We start from the raw sequence: 15,602 nt of genomic DNA, 5'->3' as shown, positions 1-15,602 counted from the left end.
TATCGCGAAAATATGCTGGAGGTTGTATTGAATTTTGGGACACGCAAACATTTTGACCGCAGACCTTGAATATTCCAACAGCACTCTGCACCATCGCACTCAGCACACGCCACTCATTTCCAGCGCACAATGGCCACCAAATTCTCCGGATACCAATCCGTTGGACTATTGTGTCTGGAGTATTTTAGAAAGCAAAGTTGGCACAAAAACCAAAGTGTCGATCACCTCAAGTAAGCGCTTCGCCGGGAATGGCCGAAATACCGCAGAGAAACATTTCATTGGCAGTTTCAAAGCAATATTTCGTGCCAAGTGACCAATTCGAATAAATCTAAACTTATACTAAAATTTGATGCTATAACCGACAATTTTTGCTTTTATTTAAAGAAAAATTAAAATAAAATTTAAAAAAAAAGATGTAAAAAGTACGGCATTTGACTTTGTTGTAGTTTTTTATACCCCTTCCCACCCCCCCCCCCCCCCTTTATAGTTTTGCCCATATATATTGGCACACACATATCTCGCAATATATAAGTTAGATCCTTACGTGATAAGGTATCAAAAAAAATTTGGATCAACGTGATCCTTACGCGACACTTTGTCAAAAAGGGCTCGCGATTTAATGTTATCCTGTAAGTTGCAATTATCGAAATTGCACTTACCGCTGTCTTTTATTACGCGTCACTTTATCAAAAAGGATCGCGGACTACTTTTGATCCTGTAAGTTGCAATTATCGAAATTGAACTTACTGCAGCTTTTATTATTAAAACCACGATTTTTCTATTTATTAAAATCAACTTTATTGGTTGGCTGCTGATCAAAGAGTGTCTTAAAAACTACATTACAATATTCGAGTAAGAATTAAATTTTAAAATTAATTTGCCTATTTAACAAAATTATTTTCCATGAAATCATGCCACTCTGTTGTTTAAAATTTAATTGCTGTTACCAAAAACAATTCTTATTAATTTCGTCTACACGCGTAAAGCATTGCATGGGTTGACGAAGTCAACTACCGGAAATGCATTTTTTGGGTTCATTAAAATTAATCGGAATTTGATGTTGGGAAAAATAATATACGTCTGCAATGCAGATTCATGAGAATTGATTGCTTTGGAATAATTATTAATAAAAGAAACTATACTTTATTGGATTAACAACTTATTGTGTGTTAACTTATAAAATAAAGTTTTGAAATTGATAGAGATCTTTAATTTACATTCAGAATTATTGGAACAGAAAATAGGTAATATCGGTCCACTTTTTGTAATAGCCCCCTTGTGAGAATAACTCCGATTTTATTTTTATATTTAATCCCCCACAACATATAGTATGGTGGGTATATTAAGTTCGTCATTCCGCTTGTAACTGAGCGAAATAATAATTTTAGATAATTAGTTAATGCCGATTAAATGTTCAGAGCTCATCAGTACCTTATCAATAGCACGTTTATATGTAATCAAGATATAGTTTATTGCTTATCGATAGGTAGGTAATAACTTAACGATAGATAGTAAATGTCTCAGTAATAACTCTTGGATGGTTTATTGATAGCACATGGACAGCTCATCGATAGGACGTTAATAGCTTGTCCAAGACACATCAATAGTTTCTCCACATCTCATCATTAGATCTTCATGGTTATCTCACTGACAGATCGTCTTCGTCTGATCGTTAATTTCGTTAATTGCCAATAATCTTGATATTAGATCGATATTGTCGATATTAGATCGATATTAGATCGATATTAGATCGATATCGATATGTTTATCGATAATCAGTCAATAGTAGATGGTCATTCAATCGATCCATCAACGATATTTTATCGATAGCTTATTAATAGGTCGTAAATAGCTCATTGATAGCTTCTCGAAAAGTTATTGATAGATCGCCATTAGCTAATCAATATTTTCTGTCAATAGTTTGTCGGTTGATCGTGTACCACTAATCGAAAAATCTTAGATATCTTTTTATTAGGTTAGGTTAAAGGATGCGTGGTTGTAAGAAATACAACCACTTCACTCGGAGCTAAAAAGAAGAGAAGAGATAAAAATAGACTAAAAATAGGAGAAGAAATAAAATAGCTTTGAGTGAAAAAGTAAAAGAAGTAAGTACGAAATTATATAGAGAATGGAGAGTTTAAGAGATTTGTGTCTACGGCGTGTTAACACATCGTCTTTAGCCATTTTAGTCGTCTGGCAAACTGAAGGATGACTACTGGTCAATGTCGGAGAGGGAAGACAAATCCGACAGTATTTGCCCACTCAGTAGCGTATGTCTTGCTCCTGTGAGAGTTGGACAGTGGAATGGTAAGTGTTCCACCGTCTCAGTTTCTTCCTCGTCCTGCAAAGCCTGCAGTATTCATTATCGTCACCCCCCATTTGGATGTCATGGCCTTAATGTTGCAGTGTCCTGTAATTAGGCCTACCACAAGTTTCAAGTCCAGCTTCGTCATGGATAAAAGTGACTTAGACCTTCTTTCGGAGATCACCGGCTAGATCTTTTTGGAGACAATACATCCCCTTTCAGATAGCCAGTTTTGTTGAAATTTCAGATAGTAATGTTTATGAATAATTTGGAAAAAGTGACATAAGGGTGGTTTCACTGAGCTCTCAATCTCTACATCAACTCAGATCACGCCTGGCCAATTCGTTAGCAGATTCATTTCCAGGTATGCTACAATGTCCAGGGACCCAACAGAGTTTAATAAACGATTTAGTCTTTTCTAGAGCATTCCTGCAATCCAGACTCTATTTTCCAGCAACTCTATGGCCTTCCTGATAGCGAAAATTTCTGCCTGAAAAACACTATAGTCGTTGTTTAATTTGAAAGATCGTCGGATATTTAGACTTTCACAGTAGGCTCCGGCCCCCGGTTCCACTTTCCATCTTTGATCCATCAGTATAAAAAGCTATACCGTTAAAAGGTGGAGTATCACGAGTCCAAATGTCTCTGTTAGGTATGTGAATATCAAGTGGTTCAAAGCTGTGTCTATGTGATATATAGACACTAGTTATAACCTGATTTACTATACTATCCACATACTTGATGAGCCGCAGGGCATGCCTAGCAGTTTGTTCCTCTACGAGTAAACCTAACGATTTTGATTGAGTTATCTTTTTATTAGTATGTCCATTGATTGTCGCTATTTCATCGGCACCTTTTGAGTATATAGCTTGCCGATATTTTGTCAATAGCTTATCGATGGATTGTCAGTAGTTAACCGACAGTTCGTCAATGACTCGCCGATAGCTCATTAATATCCCTTCAAGATCTCATCGATAACCCCTGGTAAGTTCATCGATATTTCATCCATCTCTATTATCAAAATCGATAACTCATCGTTTATGACTAGTCAGTCGTGATAACCAGCCATGACTTATCTTAAATATATATAAACGTACCTTTTAAAACACATCACCACACATCTACCTCTTCAATATTTTTCCCTCTCATGTGAACTATTTCACAAAAGCCATCATTTGACATTTTTGCATTTTCAACAACTGGGACACGTTATCCTAACGGACAACTTTTACCTATCTACAGGTGAACAGACCAACGAACAGAGAAAACCATTTCCCAACTCCAATTGTTTGCTTTGGCAAATCTTTTGATAACCATTGTCCGATTATAAATCATCCAACCGAGCGACATACAAACCTAAAAACCAAAACAAACCAATTGTGTTCGACAATAAGTATATCACTTGGTCATCTATGGAAGTTCCTCGTTATGTTGGTGTTCCAGAGCAGCACCCCTTCGAGCAACATTTCACAATAATGGAAGATTTCACAGGACAGGACGTTTTTTTTTTCTTTCCTGCCCTGCCTTATTTGCCAATTGACCGGAAATTGGGTCTAATTGTGGTATATCATATGTGTTCGAATGTGTGCGTGGGTGAGTGAGAGAGAGAGTAGGTTTATATATCAAATGGTACCGAGTAGGTTGTGGGATTGTTGTTAGTTAAACATATATAAAATGCACCGGATGCATGCATTGGCCAAAACGTTTTTTTCGCATTCGATGACAATAATAATTGTAAACTCTTGTTCGATGCATTGTTATGGGGGCTTGCTCTTATTCTAGAAAGGACTTCATGGATAATGTTTATGAATTGCCAGGGTTTTAATACATTTTTGTGTTACGATTAAGGTATGAAAAATTAATACTGCAAGCATATATAAATAATTTCTTTATTTAGAAATATTTCTGTAGAAGTGGTAACCAAAACGAAATATAATTTTTCAAAGCTAAGGAGGTTTTCCATAAGTTCCGAAAAATATAACTTAAAAATACTTGGAAATTATTTAATATAATTTTATTGACAGGCTTGTGAACTCTTGTTGCTTTTAACTCACTCACTCACAGACCCACAATTCTTGTTATAAAGTCGTTGAATATTCACAATTTTATTAAATAAAAATAAATAAAAAATTTCAATTTTTATAAAAAAAAAATATTTAAAAAAATTAATTTTTTAAAAAAATCTTTAAATTTATAAAAAAAAATTGAAATTTTTTCATAACTTTTTAAATTTTTTAGAAAAATCGCAAATTTTAAAAAATATATCTATTTTTTATGTATTTTCAATACTAAATTCAGGAGAGTTCTGAAAACAACAAAGTATAACTATAAAGTCTTTTAAACATAACCTCAATTTTAGCCAGGGCTTAAAAAACATCTACGAAAATCAAAAACTTCACTATTCCAGTGAAACCATTTAAAATATTTAAAAAAATCGACTACTTGTAAACAAAGGGTTTTGCGATATTGAAAATTCAAAAATTTTATTCAGTAATACATTGTAAAATCAGTAAGGAAAGGTCAAAAGTCAGTCGAGCCAACTATGTGATTCCCTACACCACTATGCATCTTTGGTAGAGCTCATGTAACAGAATAGTTTATATTGGGAATTTATGTGAAGTAGGTCATAACAACTGTGAACCTTATTTGAATGCGTATCATGGCAGAATCCAACGCTGAATCGATTAAAAAAAAAAAAATATGGAAGTTTTTGTACCTCAGTACAAAATAACTTTGCTGTAAAGTGCATGATTTGACTTCTATAGGAATTATATTAAAAATACTTATTAGAGCAATAGACAACCCAACCAATTTTTACCAAATGGCAAAAACTATGACTATGAAAAAATTTATCCAACATGGGCCGATATTATAATATCTGAACCGATCTCGATAAAATTTGATAGAGGTATTTCTAGGCTGTATCTGGTACCAAATATTATTCTTTTGTGACGGACTTAAACACCACATCGTATGAAACATATATGTGATAGCCATAGCTATATCTGAACCGATTTTCTCCAAATTGCATGTTTCTGTTTCTAGAATGAATTCAGTCGCAATTGCCTAGATTTAGATCATGTGGACTGATATTAGTCACTTAGTGCAAAATAAACCTGAAATCGGATAAAGATATGGATCGGATAAAGAAATGGATCACCGGACCGATTTTCACCAAATGGTAAAATTCGATTGAATATGAAATAATCTATTTAATTTGGGCTAATATTACATATATAGTGAACCGATCTTGATAAAATTTAGCAGAAGTATTTTTTTTTTAAATTTTATTGAATAAAAGCAAAAAATGTCGGAAATATTTCAAATTTTAGAATAAGTTTAGATTTTTTCGAATTGGTCACCTTTGGCACAAATTATGACCTTTAAACGGCCAATGAAACTGTTACACGCTGCCGGAATGTTGCTCTGCGGTATTTTAGTCCATACCCGGGGAAGTGCTTGCTTGAGGTTATCGACACTTTGGTATTTTTAGTGCCAACCTTGCTTTCCAAAATATTCCAGACACAGTAGTCCAACGGACTGGTATCCGGAGATTTTGATGGCCATTGTGAGCTGGAAATGAAGAGAGGAACCTCATTTTGTAACCATTCTTGGGTGACGCGTGCTGAGTCTTGTTGGAATGTCCAAGGTCTGCGGCCAAAATGTTTGCGAGCCCAAGGCTATAATACACACTCCAGAATATTTTCACGATAATATTCGCCATTTATTATGATGCCACGTCGAGTAATACGAGCGGAGAGCCATCATTGGCTGTTATGGCGGCCCACACCATCACTATGGCCGGGGCTTAAGTTCTGGTGGCCAACCGAAAATGTAAATTTTCAGCTGACCTCTTTGGCATGTAAACACGATCATTTTGTTTGTTTAGAGACCGCTGGACAACGAATGTTTTCTCACCAGAGAAAACCAAATTCGGCAGTTCACCACTTTCGGCCAAGCGAAGCAACTCTTTAGCTCTTTTGAGTCTATTTTCTTCCTGTTGCGGTTTAAATTCCTGCACTTTTTAGAATTTCAATGGCTTTACCCCGACCTCATTTTTTAATATTTACCGAATAAAATATTGCGATATGTTTGCGCTCGGCCACTGCGATGCGGATTTTAATCAAGTCGCTTCTTTACTTTTCGAACCATTACTGTTGATGTTGCAGTTTTCTTGCGTCCACTTCCTTGACGTCGGGCTACGTTACCAGTATCACGATAAATAATATAATGAGCTGTCACTGGAAAAATTTTAACAGATGTCGGACGAGTGGCTAAGAAATGGCAGCAATTTTTTCATCTCACCCTGTGTTATTCTACACGTTATATATCGACGCACCTCCGTCCACAAGAAGTTGACCGAATTGTTAATTTTCTAACCTGATTTAATGTATGAAACAAATCTAACCAGATAAGCGGATAGAACGTTAGGCAGACGGACATAACTAGAACGACTCTAAATATCCAGAAGTGGGTTTCATCTATAATTTCTTTGGTGTTGGAAAGTCTCACGTTTTAAGAAAACCTTCCATGTCTATCGATTTAGCAAATTTTTAAATATTCAGAGTTTTGGAAGGTAGCAGCAAGGTCTTAGTGAGAGCTGATTAAAATCTACAACATAACAAAATTGATGTTCAGATTAGAGTGTTAGAAATATTATTTTCTATAGAAAACATGTCACTAGGAAGTCCCATAAGAAGGCCTTCTATCTGCAAAAGGCCTATAGTGAGATTTTCATACCCTGCACCTTTGAAATGAGGGTATATTAACTTTGTCGTTCCGTTTGTAACCTCCCTAAATATTCGTCGTAGACCCCATGAAGCATACATCATCAGCGTAACATGTTAAGTCGATTTAACAATGTTCATCTGTCTGTCTGTCGAAATCACGATACAGCCCACATTATTTGACGTAGAGCGTCAGAATTTAGCAAAACAATTTGTATTGTGTCTAGGATGGTTGGTATTGAAAATAAGATATATTGGTCCACGTTTTTGTACGATCTCCATATAACAGTACCTCCCGATATTCGGTATTTTGATGATTTTTGGCACTTTTTCCCACAGATTTGTCTGAAAATTAGTATTTGTAGATCATTATGGGTCCTAGTTCGTGCGGTGAAACATTCTATATATATGGCCACGCTTTGTTATATTCCCCATATAACGGTACCTCCCAATATTCGGAGTTTTGATGGTTTTTGCCACATTTTTCACTGATTTGTTTGAAAATTGGTAGTTTTAGGTCATAATTGGTCCTAGTTTGTAAGGCGAAATATTGTATGTATAGGTCCACGCTTTGTACATATTCGGTATTTTGATGATTTTTGCCACATATCTTCGCGGATTTGTCGAAACATTGGTATTTGTGGGTCATAATGGGTTCTAATGTTTCCCTTACCCTAAGGTGGAGGGTATTAAAAGTTCGGCCCTGCTGAACTTAAAGTTTTTTACTTGTCTCCATTAGTTCATTACGCTCTTTCTATCATTAAATACCTTTTAGTGTTTAGGAGATTTATAACCTCACATAGCAACTCTTTACCTCCCACGTGTGGCAATAACCCAAATACCCTTATGTCCATCAATCAAATGCAATTAAACTTTAATTTTTCTCTCCGTGATGCCACTTTTATCGCTGCGGTTGAAAGGCAATTTTCATTTCAAGCCGAAATCAAATCGAAGTCATACAAAATTGATTGAAAATGAAAAATCACAACGACTATTTGCAGGTAATAGTCACATTTATGTCAATGAATTAATGAGTCGGTTGATTTGAAAATTAAGTGCAAAACTCGAGAAATTTGAAATTCTGATAAAAATTTAAATTTTAATTGTTACTAAATGCCACTTTTCTCTATTCTCTTTTTAGTGAAACACCAAAAATAAATATTACAACGTAAAGCATGAAGATCAATGAAAAAATGGCGACTCCGATAGAGGAAAAAGTTGATCAAAATTTAAAGGTAAGTTTGAATCTAGAAATTTAAATAGTAACTAATTGACTGACTGATCTAGAATCAACGCACAGAGGCAACGGCTGAAGCTAGAATCTAGAAATTTTGCACGAGGGCCAGTATTGGTGTGCAGGCGTGTGTTTTAGGAAATTAGTATTGAAGGGTACGAAAAGTACTAAAAAAGTAAATACCTTGTCTTGACAAAAAGAATGAGCAAGAATTCTAAACTTTGAAATGAGAGTCACTGATGAAGTGCAGCATAGATGTACCAAGGGGATTTTGGAAATTTGAACTTAAAGGTTACGAAAAGTTCTAAAATGTTAATATACCTCTAAAATGGTACCATTTGGTATTATGTGAACGGATAGAACTAATTTGGTACCTGAAAGTAAGTTTGATACTTAAAAGTTGTTTTGTAAATATGTACTAAGAGTGCGAACTGTACAAAATCGTACTAAATTTGTAAGAGTTTGGTTTAGGGTAAACAAATGAAGCTGGCATTTTAAAAAGTTTTATTGGGCCCTCCTTGATATTAGGCAGGTGATTTAAAATGCGTACTATAAGTGCACGACAAGTTCTAAATAGTACTATATTTGGTATATTTTGATATTTGGTGAACAGACTGTGCTTAAAATCTGAAATTTGATATAAGAGCACCAAGGTGATTCCGGGAATTTGTACTATAATTGTACGAAAAGTACTGAATGGTACTATATTTGGCATCGAGTGAGGGGATAGAGATAAAATTCTGAAATTTAATATTTAGATTGCTGCGTCCGATATTTGTACGAAAGGCACTAAATGGTACAAAAGTTGCTATTGAGTGAAGGAATAGGTATTGGGATAGCCAAAGATGTTAAATATTTAGGTTTCTTTTGGAATTGAGATATGGAGGTGGTTTTGGAAATATACAGGGTGAGATAAAAAAAAACTGCAACTAAGTCAAACAACATAATTTTTACATTTTTTTAAATTTTATTGAATGAAAACAAAAAATGTCGGAAATAGCATCAAATTTTAGAATAAATTTAGATTTGTTCGAATTGGTCATCTTCGGCACGAATTATGGCATTACCCCGAGCTCGTTTTTCAATATTTGCCGAAAGAAATATTGCGATATGTTCAGCTCACGAGCCATTTTTCGGCCACTGCAACGTGGGTTTCTATCAAGTCGCTTCTTTACTTTTCGAACCATTACTGCTGATGGTACTGTTTTCTTCCGTCCACTTCCTTGACGTCGGGCTACGCTACAAGTATCACCGATAATGAGCGATGGTAGGAGACACAAAATATTTATTCACATTTAAATGCTGAAGTGCTCTAACGATAGCCACTTGTGGTTTTCCAGCCAAATATAGAGAAATCACACTATCACGCTTGAATTCCATCACGAATAAGTTTATTTCTGGAAAATTAATAAGCAATATAATAAGCTGTCACTGGAATAATTTTAACATCTGTCAGACGAGTAAAAATGAATAAAACCTCCTTTCGAAGGTGGAGGGTAGCGAATTGTATTTCAATCTTGATGTAATTTCACTAGTCTGTGGAAATTATTCTAGCTTCCGAACGAAATGAAGTAAGTTGATAAAAATTTACTAAAATTTGTATTATGTCTGTAGGAAAGGTTCACGTCTTCGTATAGCCCCCATATAACGGTACCTCCCGATATGCGGTATTTTGCGATTTTAGCGACATTATTTACCGGAATTATTGCAATTTTGGTATTTGAAGTTCGTAATGGATACTACATCCTAAAACAGGAAATAAGCCATGTAGGTCCACGTCTTCGTATAGTCCCCATACAACGGTACCCCCGATATTCGGTATTTTGATGATTTCAGCAACAATAGTTACCGGAATTGTCTCAAAATTGGTATTTAAAGTTCGTAATAGATACTACAGCATAAACCAGAAAATGTGCCATGTAGGTCCACTCTTCGTATAGCCCCCATATAACGATACCCCCGATATTCGGTATTTTGATGATTTTAGCGAAATTATTTACCAGAATTATTTCAAATTTTGTTTGAATTTTGTTTGAAGTTCGTAATTGATACTACCGCCTATGCCAGAATATTGTCTGTGCAGGTCCACGTTTTTAAACCCCCCTCCCCATTTTCGGTCTTTTGATGATTTTAGCTTCATTATAAACAGCTTTTTTTCAAGTTTCGCATTTGAATATTGTAGTAGTTCATGACAAAAATTGCCTATATAGGTCCACGTCGTGATATAGACCCTATTATACGTCTACATTCGGTATGTTTAAGATTTTAACAAATTTTTAATTTAATTTTTAAATTTTATTTATTTATTTATTTTTTTTTTTTTTGAAAATTTCCATATTTGTACCAAATGGTGGAGGTTATTCAGAGTTCGGCCCGGCCGAACATACATCTTTTTACTTGTTTTTTTATATATATTTCACATTTTTTTCATTTCTTTACTTACAGATCCGCACAGGGATGGTAAATGTCAGCGATGGCAAATGCAAACCAGAGCCCCTGAGACTGAATTTGACGATGGAATTAGTGACGTTACAGAGATTGGAAATTGTCACACCCACAAATGCACAAAATGGTCCACCCAGTGAATCAAAAGTAAGTCTCATTTATGTAAATTTCAAGCCCCTATTTATTTTTTAATTAAATCAAAAAAAAAAAACTAAAGAATTCCCCCTTGATTTGTGCACACAAACGATGAACAATAAAAATTATTTTTTTCTTCTCAAATAATAATAAAACATAATGTCACATTCCTATTCTGGGATAACTGCAAAGGATACATATATGCATAAAGTAAATCTCGAAAAACAGTAAAATATATTAAAACAAATTAGCCGTCACCGGAATTATGTAAATTATTCATATTAAATTTATGATAGTCGAAGGAATTTCTCAAAAACCAGAGGGGCGGCAACTGTAATATGAGATACTATCATGTGTGTGTGTGTGTGGTTTCTGTTTACATATTAAGTCAGGTGTTTGGCATTTTGCTGCTCGCGGAGTAAGCTACAATTTTTTTTCTCATAGCAAATTTATGAATATTAATGAATTTATTAGTGTAAATTGCTGGGGTGAAATGGAAACCGCTAATTTAATATATGCGACAATCTGGTATATATTAAATGATATTTAATATACATTGGGGTAAAATTTTTGTGAAAAAATTTAATTGCACACATAAAGATACAAAAATGAGTAATATGAAGTTAAAATATATAGGCGCCTTCTATATTTAAAGATTTCTTTCAAACTTGGATGGTATTCAAAGATGGACAACATGTCAATTGTGAAACAAGTGACGGCTAATGCTTCTTTTTTCTTTGAATTATTTTTAAAAACAAGTGAAACCTTTTGAGGCTATAATTTATTTGCTACGACCTAAACGTCCCTCATCCCTCAACGAATTTGGACTATAGGTCTTTTTAGACCAAATCCGTTTCAGGACACATGAAGTCGATCTAGGGGTGTCCGTGCGTCTGTCGGGCTGGTGCGCATTATAACTCTCGAAGGGTCGATTTTGATCCAAACTTGGTAAATGGTAATATTATTATCAAGCTAAGATTGAGTTCGGAGATGGACAATAACGGTCCACTCCTTCAGGTACCTCTCCCAGTACAGGTCAACTTTTTCAAGAAAATTGTTTACTTTATATATAGCAAAAGGATCATCCAGTTTTGTTCAAATTTTACAAATTCCAATATTTGTAGCACTGCTAGGTCAAATGTGAAAATAGACAATGTTGGCCCACTCCATCAAATAATCTTATAAAATGTTAAATAACAATCTCTCAATATTAGTACCAACATGAGAATTGAAATAAAAAACGGTTAAAACGTACAACTCGTTCTGGTACACCCCAACAACCCATCACAATTTTAAAATAAACCATTTTCTATGAATTTAACACATCCCAATATTTCTACTAACACAAGATCCCGCGTGAACGTGAAATATATAAGACCCCCCCCCCCCCCCCCCCCCCTCTTTGTACCTCGCCCACTACGGGACAATATTTTTGAATAATTATAACTCTCATAAAATGCGAAATAAGCATCGGATTCTCCCCAAAACATATTCCAACACAAGATCTGGTGAGAAGATGATATAAATCTACCCATCCCTTCTGGTACTTCTCCCATAAAGGGTCACAATTTTGAATACTTATATCCCTCTTAACTTGCGAAACAAGTTAACGATTCTTTTTATACTTGCTACATCTAAATAGTTCTCTCATTTTCACATCTCAAAACTTTTATCAGCTTTATATAAAGTGGAGTACTTTGGTCCACTGTATGTGGTACTTCACACACATTCCCGGTCCTCTAAAGACAAAAGAAGACCCTTCACATCCTCCACAGACAATTCAAGACTTATAGTTACTTTATAGAAAAAATGTAATATTTCCAGATCTCCCATAGACAATATAATTTCTGCAGGCTATCTATGGACAATAGAAGACCTCCACGCATTCTATGGACAATAGAAGATCTCCAGACATTCTTTGGACAGAGGACCTCCAGGAATCTATAGACAATAGAATACCTCCAGGTCTTTTTAGAGAATAGAAAACCTCCAAGTATTCTACAGAAGACCTTCTTTAGACAATATAAGACCTACACGTCTTATGTAGAGAGTAAGAGATCTTTAGGTCTTCAAAAGAAAATAGAAGACCTCCAGTTCTTTCCAAAGACTATAAAAGACCTCCAGGTCTTTTAAAGATAGTATAAGAAAACATCCAGGTCTTCTGTAGACATTAGAAGAACTCCAGGTCTTCTGTAGACATTAGAAGAACTCCAGGACTTCTATAGACATTAGAAGACCTCCAAGTTTTCTGTAGACAAAGAAGACCTCCAGTCCTTCCGTAGACAGTAGAAGACCTCCAGGTCTTCCGTAGACAGTAGAAGACCTCCAGGTCTTCTATAGACAATTGAAGATCTCCAAGTCTTCTGTAAAAACCACCAGGCCTTCTTTAAATAATAGAAGACTTCCAGGTCTTCAGGTTTCTTAAGTCAATACAAGATGTCCAGGTATTCTATAGACAATGGAAGACATTCAGAATGACCTCCTGGTCCTCCAAAAACAATAGACAATATAAGACCTCCAGGAATCTATAGAGACTGGAATACCTCCAGGTCTTCTATAGACAATAGAAATCCTCCATGTCTTAAATAGACAATAGAAGACCTCCATTTTGTTGTGTTGTAACAAAATTCTCTCCTTGACTTTGACACTTTCTCTCTGTTCGGATAATTCCGAGATTTCTTATTTACTTAAGAGTTCCCATTTGGCATACTTAAAATCCATCGCATTTGCAATGTTTATTAGAATACGCCCAACGTTATTAATATTGTTTTTTTTAGTTATTAGTAAAATTTTTTAACCCATTCCATTTTACCCTCCGGATTTTACTTGTTGCTAAATACTTTAATTTTTACCACCTTCACTTTTTAACCGATATAAAGAAAAAAATAAATCCAGGTTTATATATGGCCCCCAATAAAATTAGCTCCCAATTTTAGATTAATTAAGAGGTTTTGAATATTTTAAATTTTCTACATTTTGATTTTATGGTTTCTCATCATCCATACAAAAATTTTTTAACGATAAAACCTTCTTTATTTCTGAAAATCTTCCAAAATGGATATAATTTTAAATGTTTTATGACCTATAGAGCATAATTTTGGCTTCATATATGAAAAGAAACTAGTGTAACAAGAAGTTATCAGTATTGGTTATTTAACTGAGTACACTTTTTTAATATCCCTCTCCACTCATTTTATTCCTTCTTTTGTTCAAGAAGTTACCACATGTCTCCTATTGTCGTCGACAGTCTCCACCTATCTCCTACCAACAGAAAATGTATCCATTACGACATGTATTCAATTTAAAATCCAATTAACTTGTTAAAATGTCTTGACATATTTGACAGTTGAATGCTTTAATTGAAGCATATGAAAATAATTAATACATTATTTCATTATTATAAAACTTAAGCCTTCCTATCTTCACAAATACCGGCAGCAGAAACCTACACCAACAATCACACCCACCAATCCAAACGTGGTTCTCGCATTCATGCGTGACTTAAATTCCCACCTTTAATACTTAATATGAAGAAATTTTTATACACAAAATTTCCTACCAAGGTTCCTACTTTGTTTCCATTTTCCCTGGAATATTTTCCACGGTCTGTGGCCCTGTTGTTCTTGTTGTAGTTATTGTTGACTCTAAAGTTAAGCTCATTACATTTTCAACACCCTCCTCTTTTGCTGTGTTAATATTTTCTCTGTTCATTCTCTTTCCGTTTCAGGAACGCATGGTACAAATCACGCGTCAAAAACAAGGCGGCCTTGGCTTGAGCATAAAGGGCGGTGCCGAACACAAGCTACCCATATTAATCTCACGCATTTACAAGGATCAGGCCGCCGACATAACTGGTCAATTGTTTGTGGGTGATGCCATAATTAAAGTTAATGGTGAATATATAACCGCCTGCCCCCATGACGATGCTGTGAATATACTCCGCAACGCCGGCGATATTGTTGTTTTAACCGTCAAACATTATCGTGCCGCAACACCATTTCTGCAAAAACAATGTAAGTTTACCAACCCGATACACAGAAAACCAGAACACAGACAAAGGGTATTGGGAATGTTTATAACTGTATAAGGTGTATTAGCCGGAAGACAGTGGTCTTTAAAAAAATGTTCATAAAAACAAATCTATGTATACCTACATACTCATAGACACGGGATGGTCGCAATGGATGGTCTTCTACAGGCTGGAGAGGTACACATTTAAGACCTCCAGCTCATCTAAAGGAAATATTCGACCTCTAGGTCTTCTTAAGGAGTTAGAAGATGTTCATATCTTCTAAAGACCATAGGAGACCTTAAGCTCTTCTAAAGACGATATGAGACCTCCACATCTTCCATAGGCCATAGAAGACCTCCAAACCTATTATAGGCACTAGACACCATCTATGAATACTATGGATACAAGAAGGCATCCAGACCTTCTATGGACACTGGGGGACTTTCAGGCCTTCTGTGGACCATAGAAGACCTTCAGACACTCTATGGACAATATTCGACCTCCTTGCCCTTTATGAACAGGCCTTTTGTAGGCATATAAGGCCTGCAGGCCATCTATGGACACTGGAAGACCTCCAGGCCGTCTATGGACAATATGAGACTTACTTGCCTTCTATGGACAATGGAAGGCCTCCAGGCCTTCTGTAGGCAGTAGAAGACCTCTAGGCTTTCTATTGAAAAAAGAAGAATTTCCGGGCCCTCTATGGATGATAGAAAACTTACAGGTCTTCGGTGGACAAATGAA

At 35.3% G+C, this 15,602-nt stretch overlaps 1 protein-coding gene across 2 annotated transcripts in view; it reads left to right on the top strand.

Moving 5' to 3' along the window:
- The window catches only part of LOC101901649 (gamma-1-syntrophin), a 214,727-nt gene that overhangs the window by 91,028 nt on the left and 108,097 nt on the right, over positions 1–15,602 (top strand). For both annotated transcript variants that reach the window (XM_059120023.1, XM_059120022.1), the window contains exons 2-4: positions 8,174–8,267; positions 10,712–10,858; positions 14,574–14,859. In XM_059120023.1, coding sequence (XP_058976006.1) covers positions 8,208–8,267; positions 10,712–10,858; positions 14,574–14,859 — 493 coding nt within the window. In that variant the 5' untranslated portion in view covers positions 8,174–8,207. The remainder of the gene's footprint in view (positions 1–8,173; positions 8,268–10,711; positions 10,859–14,573; positions 14,860–15,602) is intronic.

The sequence above is a fragment of the Musca domestica genome, unplaced genomic scaffold, assembly GCF_030504385.1.
Source record: "Musca domestica strain aabys unplaced genomic scaffold, Musca_domestica.polishedcontigs.V.1.1 16, whole genome shotgun sequence".
Taxonomy (NCBI): Eukaryota; Metazoa; Arthropoda; class Insecta; order Diptera; family Muscidae; genus Musca; species Musca domestica.
This window is presented reverse-complemented; position numbering and strand designations above follow the sequence as displayed.